This window comes from Haliaeetus albicilla, chromosome 8, assembly GCF_947461875.1.
Source record: "Haliaeetus albicilla chromosome 8, bHalAlb1.1, whole genome shotgun sequence".
In the NCBI taxonomy this organism is placed as follows: Eukaryota; Metazoa; Chordata; class Aves; order Accipitriformes; family Accipitridae; genus Haliaeetus; species Haliaeetus albicilla.
In genome coordinates this window covers 35,314,567-35,330,658 of record NC_091490.1, presented here as the reverse complement: position 1 = coordinate 35,330,658, position 16,092 = coordinate 35,314,567, and the positions used below count along the sequence as shown (strand labels likewise).

Below are 16,092 nucleotides of genomic sequence, written 5' to 3'. Positions count from 1 at the left end.
CATGACAACAGCTGCCTCTGTTTAAATTCACCATCTGACAGGCAGCCTTGCTCTCCCCGGCTGTCAAAAAGATGGACCTGCCATTACACCTACTCGCCCCTCCCCAAGAAAAAAAAACATTTAAAAATCTGATGAATGAAGGGCACAGAAAACAGCCTTGAAGGAAAAAAGAGATGTTCTTGGGTAGCACAAGGAGGGAGCTGCCCAAGGATGGCACGACATGGCGCAGCTCTTCCCGCAGGGAGGTGAGACCTGCCGAAATCTTGGCCGCACAAAAGTGAAGGTGCAGAAGATTCTTGCCCAGGTGGGTCATAATACTGCCAGGGTCTCCGAGGGGCAGCACCCACACAGCATCAGAGATGCCTGGGTCAAAGTGGAAGTCATCACGAGCAAAACGGTTCAGGCATACACGGGTGTGCATCCCACGGAGCAAAATCGCCATGCGTGTTGAACCGGTGATGTGCACTAGGGCTTTACAGATACCCCAGCTGCTCTTGGCCAGCCCAATGACAGATTTGGTCCTCAAAGGGCCTGAGATAGAAGAAAGCCTTCGCTGTAGGGAACAGCAAGGTCCCCAGGAGACTGATGAACATCCCTCTCCCCTGCCAAACCAGGAGGGCAGGTACAGTGGCCAGTGTGCTCCTGCAGCTGGAGACTGTCCTTGGGGACAGAGCCAGAGCCACGCAATGTCATCTGGCCTTTCTGGGGCAGGAGAGGGATCTTATCCAGGTCAAATGTGATTAAGCAGATGAAGAACGAAGCAGATATAGATGAGCCACCGCCCATCTCATGTGCTAACTGAATTGCAGCTTTCCAGGCAGCCAAACAAATGAAATCAGGGCTAAAGGCCTGGCCATCAGCAAGAGAAGAGCAGGCTGTGTTTCTGAAGGAGAAGAGTAGATGTTCCTGCAGCCAAAACAGCAGCTGCCTCACGTTTTGGGCAGGACCAGTAATGAGAGCAGCTCCAGCAGAGGTAATGCACTGGGCTTTCCAGCAAGGAACTCGGCAAAGACTCGTCTCCTCATGGAGCTGTATCCCAATCCCAGTTTCTCATATTTCTCCTTCTTCCCCTCCATGCATCATCCCTATTTACACTGGGAAGCCAAACTGCAGAGGCTGCTGGTTATAATTATACAGTTACCCAGCAGATATACAGGCCTGAATCACCAGTTATTTTTAGCCCTATTACCTAGTCAACTGGAGCTGGATGAAGAAGAGCCTCCACTCCTCCCCACACTCCACCCCAGCCCCCTTGGCTTTCCTCGGTGCCCGCAGTGCTGGGACCAGCCCATCTCCCGCCCGAGGCCAGCAGCTCTCATTGATTATGGCCAAGATCCAATGTTCACCTCTCCAAACCACCCTCGCCTTCGCCCAGGAGCGATGCCACAGGCTCTGGGCCAGGCAGCTGAGATGCTCACACGTTTTCCCTGGCCGTACTGAAAGACACCGGCTGCATGTGCCAGGCTACAACTACAAGGATGGGAACAACTTGCCTGGCCAACCTCACCAAAGTCATCACCAAAAAGCCTTGTCCGTCCCCAAGCCCTCGAGAGCTCAAGCGGTGCGGAGGAGCTCTGGGGTGGATGAGTTTCTTAGAAAGAGATGGCAGCCAGGCAGGGGACAGCCAGGGATGCTCAGCTCCCGCGCCTGGAGCACACCCATTCCCAGCACTCACATGGGGATATGTCACTTACTTCTGAGAAAAAAAAAAATTATAAAATGAGCCCATCTCCCTCATGCATTGCAAATTCTAGGAAAGAATAATGCTGGGGAGTTTTTACCGTGCGGTGGTGAAGCTCTAGTCTCTAGGAGACAGCGGCTGCCTGGAGATGAGACATCACGCCGGCACGGGACCCCAGCCCACGCAGGGAGTGCCAGGCTAGCGGCAGCACCCCAGCTCCTTCTTGCTTTAAATGAAAGCCGAAGGGGCGAGGGCCCTCCCACACCATGCTGAAAAAGCACATGAATAATTTGGCATATTCTGGAAAAGCAGGCAGGCTGGCCTGGCCACTGCCCTGCAGGGCTCCAAGCTGAGCTGCCGCGTCCCCATCCTCGCTACCGCACCGATGCTCCTGCAGCCACCCACCCAGCGGGCGCTGCTGGCAGAGGCGGATTTAGGGATACCACAGGGAAACAAGCCCCCCCGAGCTGCCCCTTCACCCCTAGGTCAACCCTCCCAAGTCTCGGGGCTTTGCGGCTCCCCAGCTAGGACCAGCTCCTGCCTGGCAGAGGTTCGACCTGACATGCTGGAGCTGCAAAGGAACTATTCTCCCTGTGATGCTCAGCAGGGTGCGTGACCTGTCCTGCGTCCTGCATCCCTGCATCTCGCCAGAGGGTTTCCCCAAGGTACCTGTTGCACCAGACCAAGGCGTTGCTGCTTGGCACCCGGGCAAGCTCTCCCGCGCCTGCCGGAGGAGCCGGCAAGTTAACCAACAAGTTGCAGGGACAGAAAGCAGCAGCGGCAAGAGCTGCATGTAATCACCACTGCAGAAAACGGCACGGGGAGGGTCCTAAAGCCAAAGCATGGCCACGCTGAAGTTTTCAGGCTTGGCTCCTCGGTGAGGGCAAAGCCCAGGAGGGGTCTTGGAGACAGCAGGGTGCTGAGCCCAGGTTGATGGGGAGCTGCATGCTGCGGTGCTGGGCACTAGCCACAGCACCCAGGGGCACCCACAGGGAGGATGCGAAGGGAGAGAAGCTTGCAGGAGTGTATGAAAGGATGGAGAAGCAGGGGAAGGAGCAGGGGGATCTGCATCCTCCACCCAGCCCTAAGAAAGGGATCCCTGGGATAAACCATGGTCCCCTACGCTAGCCTGTAGGCACAGCCAGAGGTTTTCAGCATCTTCCCCTCTGCCGCAGGGAGGGGGCAGACAGACTCCAGAGCCACTGGGGGGGGGGGGCGGCAGGGGCTGCAGGGTAAGGATGGCTGTGCCCCTGCCAGGTGTGATCAGCAGCAAAGAGGGCACAGGCAGGCAGGTGCAGGAGGGGACAAAGCCGTCACCCAACAGGGACTGAAGATCTGTGGGCTCCTGGGGGTCCGTCCCCAATGGGATAGGTGGCTCCAGGTGGGGTGGGATGGCAAAACTCCAGCAAGACATCGGGGCACAGAGGAAAGGCCACAACCCCCCCCAGCCACATGCACACAGAATGTCCTAAAGCATGCAGGGTTATACCAGGATCAGAGCCCCCCTCCTTGCCAGCATAGGGGGCTTCCAAATCCAAGCCTGAAGAGAGGCCGGGGTGGCTCCCCATGGGGAGAGGGGCTCAGCTCCCCGCCAGGCACCGAGCAGAGTATGGGAAGGGAAGCAGCAACAGGGCGAGGAGAGCATCCCCGGGGGATGGGGCACCCCTCTCCACACGCCAAAGGAGAGCAGAAGGCAGGCGCTTACCTGCCGGCTAGTGCCACACGCACGTGTCCTGGGAGGCTACCGAGGCAAATCCGGGGAGCAAGGGGGAGGCTCGCAGGGGGTGCAGAAAGGATATGGCCAGTCGATGAGCTTCTTGGCGTATTTCCTGACTATGTTCTCTTCCCCAAAGAGGAAGAGCGATCTGTTGACGGTGAAGCAGTTCTGCCGGACAGGGATGGGGTTGTACAAAGCCATAGTCCGGGCTCTCTGCGCTTTGGTTTGCTTGAAGGCTCCTGGGGTCCCTCCTGCAGGAGCAGGAGGTCCTTGCCGGCTCCGGTTCTGGTCAGAACCCCCATCTCCAGAGCCCAGCCTGCCGGCCACTGCCTCCCCAAAGCGAGCCATCCTGGAAGAAAACACACAGGTGAGCCGAAGCAGCACCACCAAGGCAGGGAGGGGGGGTAGGAGAAGAGGGAGGGGGGGGTTGCAGGGCGCAGTCCCAACCACAGCCCCCTCCTCCTCTCCGGGTGATGCTCAGCTCCGTCTTTCCTCCATCCCTCCGGGGGAGCAGGGACCCGCGTGGAGAAGGAGAGGTGGCAACGCGCGGCACCGGCTCAGCGCCTCTGGCGCGGCAGGGTGGGCAGCTGGCTGCTGCCAGCACCCCCCTCCCCTCCCAAAAAAAAATAAAAACCGGCCACACGGGCAGCGGGGAGGGCAGGGAGCCGTCCTTCGTGCTCGGCGGAGGCCGCAGCAGCTCTATCCCTTAAGCACCTTTCCGCCACGAAGCAAGGGGTTAAACCCAGCCACATCCTTCCCACCGCTCTGCCTGCAAGCCCAAACAAGCCCCTTTTAACCCCCCCCCCCCAAACAAGGCGAGCCCGGGGACTGCCTGCCGGCAGAGATCAGGCAGGGAAAAGCCTGGGATCCAAACCCTTCCATCCACCCCGCCGCAAAGGAAGACGCAATTTGGTACAGCACCCAGCGCGGCGGAGGGGAAGCCGGGGGAACAGGTTGCAGCCGTGGTCCAGCCTAGTTAAAGCCAAGTGTCCGACTCCCTCCTCCCGACTCCATCTTCAGCAGCCTGCGGGAGTCCGGCCACCCATCCGCTGCTGGCTCCCCGGGGCCGCGGGCAGAGGCTCCCCCCCCCCCCCCCAAAAAGCAGGCACCTGCAGGGGCAGGGATGCTCAGCCCTTCGCTGCAAGGCAGCGCCGGCTTCCCGCAGGAGCCGGGGCCACAAAATTAAAGGCTGCCGCGCCTCTGCAGCTCGGGGACAGCTTGCTTTAATGAAGTCAGTGGCAACACACACGCACACGAGCGCGCACACACGCCCGGCTCGCTCCCTCGCTCCATCCAGTGCATTCTTTTGGCAAGCACGGGAGCTGCCGCAAAGGAAAATCAGAGGCGAGGGGAGGGTCTGAAGGGAACAAAGACAACGGGGGAGCCCCCACCCTGCAAGAACTTCCCCCCCCCCCCCCCGCTCCGGCTGCAGAGGGCTTTCCAGCACATGGGTGCTCCTAGGTGAGTGGCTAAATTGGGGGGGGGAGGGCAAAGGGGGGCTCTGCCGACCCCCTGCCTGCAGGGGAGGTGAGAGGCTCACCCCACCTCAGCCCGCACCGAGCATCTCTCCAGCCACATGCACCGGTCCCCCCATCCCTGCGAAACTTCGAGGCCCCCAGTTCGCTGCTGGAGCCGCCCCGATGCCAGCGGCTGCCGGGGAGAGCCCTCCTGCTCACTCGCATACAGATCAGCTTCCTTAGCATCCCCCCCGCCCCGCCTCGGTATTTTTCTTTTTGACACTTGATCTTGGCCAGAAGAAGCAGTAGCTCATCGGAGAGGTGCAAACAACCCGGGCTCCGACCCCACTCCCCCCCCCCAGCCATCCCACTGCCCTCCGCGGGCTGGGGGCTGGGGACGTTGCCGGTGCTGCACCCTCACCTCTGCAGCAGTGTGGGTGCCAATGTCGCCCAGGATGCTCGGGGTCCCCTGGGCTGTGCCCTGCCCACCCACCTTTGGGGAACCCACCTTACCCTCCTGACACACAGAGGGAACTCATGGCTCCCCAGGGATGTCCCCAGTGTCCTCCCTACCCAACAGGCAGGGCACCAGCCTCACTGCTCGGCACACCCGCACACCCTGCAAGCTGTTCACACGCAGGATCCCCCACCCCTCCCATTCAACCCCATGTCTGAAGGGCTCCCCAGGGCCTTCGGCACTCGTTACCTGCCCTTCCTGCAGGAAGAGCACCCACAGCTCCAGCCGGCATCACAAGACACCCCGCGTCCCCATGATCGTCTTCCCCCGTCCACCCCACCATCAGCAACCCGCTCAGCAAACACAGCAGCTGCTGGCCCTGTCCCCCACATCTGCTGCAGGGCAGCCAGGAATGCTTGGGGCAGCTCAAAAAAAAAAACCAAAGAAATTAAAAGACATCAAGCCCTTGATCACACAAATCGTTAACTCACTTGGGTAAAGGCTGCTCCCTCCATGCAGCCTGGCAGCACCTCACCATGGACTTCCCCACCTTGCAGGCATTACTATGACCAAACAGCCACAGGGCTGGCTTTTTGGCCCAGGCTCTCACAGGTGCATTGCCAGGAGCCCTTGAGGTGGCTGGGCAGGGAAGAGGAAGGATCAGACCCTCCTCAGCAAGATAACAGAGGAGCGTTTGCAAAAAAGGTTGTGGGATCGTTGCCCCAACTTCAGCCAGGCTCCGAGAGCCCACCAGCTCACCACTATGCCCATCTACTGCATCCCTACTTGATTTTGCTCCTCCAATTAGCCTTATAGCAGAGGTGAGTGTAATTGGGGGGTTTCAGCAAGCCCCCCAGCTATGTCTCCACCACACTGCAGCACACAGTGGAGCAGGGGTGGGCCGATCCCTCCCAAAATGCTTCCCACGTCACCAGCTGGCCCCGGCACAAGCCACAGTGACCCTGGGCTTTCATTCCACTAAAGTCAGGCAGTGAGGAGGCCACACCAGCTACTGACTAATTACAGTCCCTTCGAATCATTCCAGGCAAGACACTGCCCTAAACGAATCAATTACAATTTGTGGCTCATCCCCTTTGCCTCCTCCTCCTCCCCACCACCAGCGCAGCATCAGGAGCAATGCCACTCTTCCCACCTTTCAACCCTTTAAGCCTCTGTTAATTAAGCCCAAGGCTGGGCCGATTGCCAGGAGCAGATCCTCAGCCCTGCAGAGCTCCTGCCTTGGCTCCCCCCTGACCCCCCCAGCCCTCTCCCATCCCCCTGAGCCTGCAGACAATCCTCCCCCCAGCCTAAATGCTCAGGCTCTGGCTGGTACCCAGAGGCTGAGGAGGACGGGGAAGGCTGGACCCAGTGCTCCCCCCCGCATCCCTTGCCCAGCTCAGAAACACCAGGCCTGCCTTACTGCTCGGTGCAAGGGGCCGAGGAGGAGGAAGGCAGCGTTCCTCCTATGCCCTCAAAGCAGGGATGCACACCTTACCTGGACACTTCTGCTGGGGCAGCAGGCTATCCCCCGCACCCGGGGGTTCGCTCTCGGCTCTACTCTACATTCAGTGCTGCAGAGCAGAGCACAGGATGACCCCGCTGGGAGCCTGTCTCCTGCTCAGACAGTGCTAAAGGATGGGATATTTATGAGAAAGCAGCTCCTTAAGAGAAGATTGAAAGCAAAAAAAAACCCCAAAAAAACCAAACTTAAAAAAAAAAAAAAAAAAAGACCCTGGCTATGCCAAGAGTTGCAGGCTCGGTTTCCAAGGATGTTTATTGCCGTTCTTGTCTTGACCCTCACCCCAGCACGCTGGGATCTGTGAGTCAGGGAGAAGCCTGGCTGATGCCCGCATGATTCAACATGGCACAGAGCTTCAGAGCCAGCTCTGTGGGGTTGTTTGGGGTTTTTTTTTATGAATGAAGGAAGTCCAAGAAGACAGGGCAACAGCGAGTGCTGGGACAGGAAGGCACTTGGGATGCGGTGGGTTTTGCAAAACCAGGCTAACCCCCGCTCCTCACACTGAGAGTGCCAGCCAAGCCTCCTCCTTGCCTCCCCGCCCTGCCACTAGCCCTGCACGGGGCCGCATCACCGGAGCCACTGGGCTACCCCTTCCCAGGGGAGGCCCGAGCCCCCCCCAGCACCACCGCCACCTCCACCGCAGGGACGGAGCCGGGGCCCGGGGCTGCCGCCGCTCCGGCATTGCCATCTAGCGGCTGCTGCCCCCTCCCTGCAGCCATCATCCCCCCCCCACCGCCGTCCCCGCCGCTCATCCCAGCCTCCGGCAGCAAGCAACGGGGTTTGGCTTTGCTTCGCAGTCGGGGGGATCCAAACCGAGCCCCCCCCTTTGCCTGTGCTTCCCGCGAGGTTCTTTGAAGCAGATGCAAAGCCCCCCCGCCCCGTGCATTTATTGCATCTCATGGCACAGCTCTCCTGCCACTGGAGCAGCCTCCGGCTGACCCCAGGCAACCCAAAAATCCACCTATGCATTGCTGGGTACAGGCGATATTGTTAAAAGCATCCTCTGCCCAGGCCCGGGTTGCTCAGAAAGCCGGAGGCTGCTCCGCAGCTCAGGGACAGCATCGCGCAGGGGACAGATCCTGACCCCAGCCCAGGTAGGATCTGGAGAGCGGGGACAGGCTCTCCTTCCATGACTGATATTCCCAGGAGCTCTGACGGGCTGCCACTCATCTTAGAAAGTGGCTTTTGGCATCCTGATTTGATTCTCTTTTTTAAATAAGGCTTTAGCCATGCTGAGAGGGGAAGAAAAATAGGATCAAATGAGAATCATCCACGGTGCTCTGGCCAAATTTCAAACTGGGACTGGGTAGCTGTGACTCAGAAGCATGTTTATAACCATGCAGGAAGGGAAGATTTTTTTTTTCCAGGAACAAATTCATTACCTGCTGGATTATGAAGAGATGTTTTCCCCGTTTGCATAGGGGAAGCCCTGCCAAGCCAAGCACCTCCGCAGCAGGGAGACAGAGTCCCTGGGCTGGTGCAGCCCACCCATGGACACCCGGGATGTGGGTGGAGAAGGTCCAAGCAGCTCCAGGATGGCACCTCCAGAGGAGGGTACCACACCAGTCTCTGCCTGATGTTCATCTGTGCAGATGTTAGCAGCTGTGGCACGGGCCATGACAGCCCTGTTGGCATCTCTTCTGCCAAGAAAGTCCCAGGCCAGGCACAACAGCCTCAGCTACACTGCAGAGACTCTGCACTGCCTTGCAGCAAGGCAACTCTCGCCCAAGCCAGGGCAAGTGTTTCCTCTTTGCTGTCTGTTCACTTTTTGGTAACAACCTTGCCCGCATCATGGTGCTCCCCACGAGCTGTCTACCTCACTGGGACGTGCCTTCCCCAGCACTAAAAACAGAGAGGAGCAGCACCTTCTTGCAAAACTGCCTGGACGCATTCCCAACACAGACCCAAAGGGCTGACTTCTCAGGGTCAGCACTGTAATTTATTCACTGAGAAATTATACGGCTGGAAGACTAGCGAAAGCCAGCAAATTTCACACTGAGCTATAAACTATGCGCCCAGATTTAAGCAACTGCCACTACTCTGCCAAACTCTTCCCAGTCATTCGACTGAAGCAGCCACACCAGGTGTCACACAGCAGCGCCAGCAGAAAAGCTTTGAACTGCTTTAAGTTGAAAGTGTAATTTGCTGCACACTGCCATAAAACATACCTGTATTCACAAATACTGCTGGTTTTAATTACCAAGACCCACGAGTCCAACATCCAGTCTTGGCATCTTTAAAATCAATGAGGTATCAGTCTTGTAAAGCTTTCTTTCCTAGGATGGAGGAATAAATCTCTAGAAATGGGGATTTTTGCTGCTATATCTCCCTTCAACAAGCTCTCACAAGTGGGAGGGCATCCTAGCTGCTCTCACCCAGCCTTTCCCAAGATGCAAGAAGCAGCACACCTTGCATTCCCACCCCAGAGGTCCCTTTTCCTAACCTCTCTGCAAGCGTTTGCCTAAGGAAATCCAGCCCAGGGCATCTTTGGCCTCATTTTTTAAAATACCTGCCAGTTCCTAGCAAAATGCCCCACAAACATGAGCGTAGTACCCAGCTGGTCCCACTCAAGGTTCTCAAACCCAGGACATCCCACCATGCCCCAGCAGCACCCACCGGTCCCCACCTTCTCTAGGGGTGAGATGCTGGAGCTGATTACACCCATTAGCCATGTTTTTTCAGGGAGCTCTGAGCAGAGCCTGGAGGAAAACCTGTGAGCCTCCCTCCCTTTTACTCCTCCCCTCGCCGCACACACATGCAGATGCTTCCCAGTGGCTGATCTGTTATGACATCCATGTGTGTGAGCAAAGGAGAGACACGCTAAAGGTGTCTCCACAAGTCAGACGGGATGTCAGAACAAGGATCAGGGGCTGTGTGAATAATCTGCTGCTTGTACTCTCCCCAAACACTCTTTGGTGCAGGCCAGGTGTGCTGAGATGCTGGAGCCCAGCACCAGGTCCTGCTTGGGTGGCCTGAGCCCCAGGGCTCGCCACCACCCACAGTGCCCTGGGAGCACAAGCACCCCAAGCTAAACTCTTTGTGTACCTTTTGAAGTCACCAGAAGTGCTCAAATGCACCACAGAGCCCTGAAGTCAGATGTTCCCCCACACTGTATCACTGTGGGATCGGAGCAGCTTGTACATCAGAGCTACCGATAAAATAGAAGGATGCTGTGTCTTGAACCAGAGGGGGATTCGGTGACCAAACAGTCACAGGCTGAAAGTGCTGGGAGAGGTTTAAAGGACAGCCAAGAAACCTCTGGTCCTGTGCATTTATAGGGATGCAACAGAGCTGTGCATCCAGCCCTGCAAAACACATGGGAATTGGTTTTGGTTCTTGGTCACACTCTGCCACCGTGAAGCTCGATGCCTGCACTTACCCACCTCCCCACAGGCTGCTCAGGTCTTTGTACTCTCCAAAAAGCCCAAACCAAAACCATCGCCACATTTGCAGCTGCATATGCCACCCAACAAGTACAAGGGGTTTGCTGGCAGTTCAGGCAGAGGCAGGTGAGACCCTGTCCCCCACAGACCACCACAGCCAAGGGACAGCATCGCTTTGCCCCGGTGCTGGCTACAGTGATGCCGTGCAGGAGGGAAGCATCCCCTGGCCTGCGGCTGCCCGCTCTCTTATTTCCTACCGAAACACCCCATGCTGAGTGTTTCCTACAACGGCAGTGCTCCTTGTGCTAACTCTCTCTGCCTTAGGCTGGGAGGCTTCATGGCTCAGTTGAAGAGGCCTGAAATAATCACCCATTAATAAATTGCCTGGAGTGCCCTGCTGCTTTATTTAACCTTGTGAGTCGGGCTCTAATTAGCATTTGCAGCCGCATCCTGGCTGCTCCGGGCAGGCGTGCAGCAATCCCACCTCCCAGAGAACAGCTATCTGCCTCCCCCTGCTTTTCCATCAGATTAAAGCGAATTTCCATCCCCACTTCCAACCCCCAAATCCCTCTGCACAACCTCTCCCCTTGGCTGAGCTGCAGAGCGTCCCAGTCCTGACCGAGCTGGCAGCAGGTGAGATATAACCTCTCTATCCTCCTCTATCTCACATGGGTCCAGTTGGGGGCATTGCACTTCCAGGGAGGCTGACTCGAGAGGATCCGATGGGAAAAAATAGGGATATTTGAGAATGACCCTGCCGAAAAGATCGGGGCTGGGTAGCAGGGATAAGAGAAGGCCAAGGAGAGGAGGGAGGGAGGGAAGAGAAGGCCAGGGAGAGGAGGGAGGGAGGGAGGGAAGGAGCACAGACCCAGGGGGTATTCCTCTTCTTGCCACCAAAGCCCTGCAAGCGCAGGGCTCGAGGGGGCAGATCCTGCGACAGCCAAATGCCGAGCTGCCAAGCTTTATGCGTGCGTGGGAACAAGGAGACTGAACTCAGAAAAGACATCCCCGGGGCCAGCCGTAGACAGTCAACAGGAGAAAGTATATTTCTAGCCTGCCAAAGGGTTGGAGAGGGATTTTTTAAAAAGCATTTTTTCAACCTCTGCATTACCTGAAGCAGAAGAAATCCCTCACTTTCTCCATCAGCATCCTCATGACCCCTCTGGCGCAGCAGCGTTAGCACCTGCCAAAGCCAGCAGGAGATTTTCTCCTCCCTTAGACCTCCTCTTTGCTCCCACAAAAGGCAGGTCCATGCCCGAGGACCATCCTGTGTTTTCTCTGATCCTTTGCCTGCCCTGCAAGGCTCAAGTCAAACAAACACAGCAACCACGGTACCAGCGAGCGGGATGATGGAGGAGCCTCCTGCCTTTGGGCTGCAAATACCCCTGACAATAAAAAGAAAGCTGGACCAGAAACCCACCAATTCCATCCCCAATCTAATGAAGCCAAACTCACAGGCTCAGCTTTCTCAGAAGCAACCTGCTAGCAAACAGGGTGGCTTCAATGAAAATTACATTGTCAGGACAAGAGCCAGGAGAAGATGGAGCTGTTGAAAAATTTTTCCAGCAAGTCTGAACTTACGCTGAGCAGCTGATACTCAAGACAGCCAAAGAAGCCCCATCCCTGGCGCGCAGCCAGGAAGGAGATGCTGCTTCCATCTTCCAAACCTGTGAAAGAAAAAAGGCCAAAGAGCAAAACCTTTCTCCGAAAGCTACTCAGTGCCAGGAGGTGCGAAAAAACCGTCCCCCTTGCTGCGGCAACAGGCAGTCATCAGCTCGACAGCCTCTGTGAAGGCAAACACCCTCGCCCATCCCCAGGAAAGCAAGGCTGAGCGCATCTTGTGCGATTCCTCAATGGGAAAAAGTTCATTGAAGAATTTTTAGACTTATTTCCACTCGAGCAAATGCACAGAGAAGACAGTTACAGCATGTTAGCTACTGTTTTACAGTCTCATGAGCTGCCATGAGAAAAAAAATTACCACTGTGAAGCTCCTCTGATGACAAAAAAAAGGACTCGTGGTTTGTATCGGAGCTCGCGAAAATGACGCATGTTTTGTTACAGCATCATCCACCACAGTGGTGTGCTCCAAGCTCACGGGAAAGCTGCTTCCCATCAGGCAACCCACACATAGTTGGTTAGCATCATCTGTGAAAGATGAGCCACACCACCACCTCTTTCAGGTGTGTTTTGGGAAGGACAATGCCACGCTGATCTCCTTTGGCGCTGTGGTCCCCCACGGCCGGGGGCAAGCACCAGCATGTTTTTTCACAGTTAAAGAGCGAGACCCTTGCCGGTGTGCATACCACCAGCCCAGAAACAGTGATGTGTTTTGGGTGACCCACGCGCTCGTAACCCTGCGCCAGTCCGAGCGGACTTTCCCATCGAGCATGTAAAAGGTAAGCGGAAACAAGAAACACATCTCTTCTCTCTGCTTTTCTAAGATCTCTTGATGTTTCAAAGGCCACCTTAGGAAATCAAGAGCCACATTTGAAAGCTGCTTTAGTACAACTTCTGGGACCTTCATAACTTTTCACGTGGATTTTTTTTCAGCTCTCAGGTAGCGCAAGCGGTCCAAGCCAAGGATTAATATTTGTCACGCACAAACACAGCAAACACCTTTTGAACTAGGAAGGATGAACTGGCAAGTGCAGAAAAGCCCGTAACCCTTCAGAGACAGCTGAACTGAGTGTCCCATGCGTACAGTAGGAATTTCACATTGGCGTTCGCTTGTGCAATTAGGTGGAAGTACCAATTCCATGGTACAGATAAGACTGCAAGGAACAAGTCTCTCTAGGGACAGGTTGTGCACTAATCTTCACAGCTGGGTTTTCACCAAACTTTCAAAAACTTTTCCCAAGTTTGAAAACTATGCAGTTTGAAATGAAGAAAATGCCATTTTGGGAGCATGCAGCAAGAAGTCACCTACGTTTTAAAATGTAAAACATGCTCAAGACATGTTTTAAAATGTAAAACAGAGTTAAATTAAAAGTAGGTTATAGTCTGATCAGACTAGACCTCCTGAGGTCCCTTCTACCCTAAATTATCTTATGACCTTGTCATCTCCTAAATATACATTAGCAGAGAAAGATGTACTACACCTTAGAAACCATAAATAGAAAATAATGGGAACCATAAAAATTTGAGAGGCTGGGAAGAACCTCTCCCACAAACATCTGGCCAGCAGACAGCCCTCCATCAGAATTCCATAGGGACAGCTGGGGGCTGCCTGGGACAGGGGAACAGGTTGGATTATCCCAGGGGAGGGAAAGGATGAGGGTGCAAAAGAGTATTGAATAGCAGAAGTTTCATTGCACGCATGCTGCACCGAATCACACTCGCAGTGCAGGAAGACGATATAAAACCGGGACTGATAAAGCAGAGTGTTGTGCTGCCATCCAGAGGGACTTCGACAGCCTGGAGAAACAGGCAGAGGAACAGCATGAAATTCAGCTTCATGGGAAATGCCAAGTCTTGCACTTGGGGAAGAACGACCCAGTCCGTGGAGGCTGGGGAGCAGCTTGGCAGGGAAAGCCCCGAGGGACCTGGTGGACACCAACCAAACTTGCCATGAGCCAGCAGTGTGGTCTTGCAGCAAAGGAGAGCAACAGCCTCCTTGGGCTGCATTAAGCGAAGCATTGCCAGCAGGTTGAGGAGGTGACCCTTTCCCTCTGCTCAGCGCTGGTGAGACACATCCAGAGTGCTGTGCCCCACCCCAGACAGGAGAGACTTGGACTTACTGGAGCAACTCCAGCAAAGGTGACTAAAGGAGTGGAGCATCTGCTCTACAAAGAGAGGCTGGGAGACCTGGGGCTGCTCAGCCTGGTTGGAAAAGGCTCAGAGCAGATCTTACCAATGCATATGAATACCTGACAGTAGGGAGTAAAAGCAGAGCCAGGCTCTTCTCTGTGGCTCCCTGTCATGGTTTAACCCCAGCCAGCAGCTAAGCCCCATGCAGCTGCTCGATCACTCCCCCCCCAGTGGGATGGGGGAGAAAATCGGGAAAAGAAGTAAAACTCGTGGGTTGAGATAAGAACAGTTTAATAGAACAGAAAAGAAGAAACTAGTAATGATAACGATAACGCTAATAAAATGACACCAGTCATTCCATAATAAAAGGATTGGAATATACAAATGATGCGCAGTGCAATTGCTCACCACCCGCCGATCGACGCCCAGTTAATCCCCGAGTGGCAATCCCCTGCCCCCACCCTCCCCAGTTCCTATACTAGATGGGACGTCCCATGGTCTGGAATACCCCTCTGGCCACTTTGGGTCAGGTGCCCTGGCTGTGTCCTGTGCCAACTTCTTGTGCCCCTCCAGCTTTCTTGCTGGCTGGGCACGAAAAGCTGAAAAATCCTTGACATTAGTCTAAACACTACTTAGCAACAACTGAAAACATCAGTGTTATCAACATTCTTCTCATACTGAACTCAAAACATAGCACTGCACCAGCTACTAGGAAGACAATCAAATCTACCCTAGCCGAAACCAGGGCATCCCCAGTAACTGGACAAGAGGCAATGGGCACAAACAGCAATAAAAGAAACTCAATTAATACACAGGAATAAACTTTTTACTGTGAGGGGGACTGAGTATTTGGGACAGGTTGCCCAGAGAGGTTGTGGAGTCTCCATCCTTGGAGAGATACTAAAAACCTGCCTGGACGTGGTCCTGGGCAGCCTGCTCCAGCTGACCCTGCTTGAGGTACTTTCCCACCTCACTGCCTCCCAGCAATTCTGTGCTTCTGAGCTGTGGCCAGCCCCAGACCAAGGGGGAAGCTCTCATCGAACACTGGTTCCTGGGAAGCACGACCAGCCTCAGCACAGTGCATGGCTTCAATGCAGTCCCGAGACGCACTAACGAACCATCCCGACGCCCGCAGCTGAGACTCCAGCAAGGGAAGCAGGAACAAGACGTGCCAGGATGCGGTGACAAAATGTGAGGCCGGGAACCGCCTTGTCCTCCATGTTCAGCAACCAGCTCCTAACCAGCCCAGCTCCCTGGTAGAGCAGCTTCAGCCATGCAGGAAGGCTGGGACCGACCGTAACTGCCCACCCTCCTGGCAGCCCTTGGGAGGCTTTGCAAAGTCACCTGAATTAACTCAGAAAGGGAATTCTTCACGCGGGCTGTGCCAGAAACCCAGACTTTGAGGCAGTTCAGGGAAAGATACTGCTATTTCTGTGCTGTCACCAGGACATTCAGCAGAACTCGAGTTCATCCCGGGTCAGAAAAAAAATCTCCTCCCCATGCGTCAAAACTTTGGTCCTGACTGAAGGGAAGGGGGGAGAGCACAGGGAGGTCCTGGGCAGATACTTCTAGGAGAGATGCTCCTCTGCTACTCAAGACCAAGTTACCATAATAAAAGCTGTATTTCAGTGCCCCCGGGTTTACCACATCCACAGCCCTTTCTATTACCTGCCTTGCTACTCTTGCAGAGTAAAACAGAAGCAGGGAGAGTCATCTGAACTGAGAGGCACTCATTAGGCTCTCGGAGAGGTTAATTTCTTTGCCCTGGGTCGCAGAGGACTTGCATAGGAAACATGGGTGTATCTCCATGAAGGATGCTCCCCACTACAGGAGCCTGGCTTCGCCTGTCACCAACTTCTCAAGGCTTTCACCAGCAGAGCCCCCGCAGCTCCTGCCAGCTGCCTGCACTGCCCTGACCTTCCTGCCCAGCTTCCCCAGGCTCCCGGGCACATGGCAGCAGACGTCTGAACAGAAGCCCGCGGTGGAGAAGGACGTGGCTAAGCTGCCCCTGACAGCGACTGACACTGCAGAGGTGTTGGAAGAGGAAAGTCATCTACCTCCCAGGGCAGGCTCAGGGAGGGAGGCATGAGGAGGGGTGACAGGCACTGGACACTAGTGCCAGAGCCAAGA

At 55.5% G+C, this 16,092-nt stretch overlaps 1 protein-coding gene across 1 annotated transcript in view; it reads right to left on the bottom strand.

The window, feature by feature from the left end:
* Positions 1-16,092, bottom strand: part of CACNA1E (calcium voltage-gated channel subunit alpha1 E) — a 142,987-nt gene that overhangs the window by 94,144 nt on the left and 32,751 nt on the right. Inside the window, exon 3 of the mRNA XM_069789737.1 lies at positions 3,481-3,747. Within this exon, the coding sequence (XP_069645838.1) occupies positions 3,481-3,747 (267 nt within the window). The remainder of the gene's footprint in view (positions 1-3,480; positions 3,748-16,092) is intronic.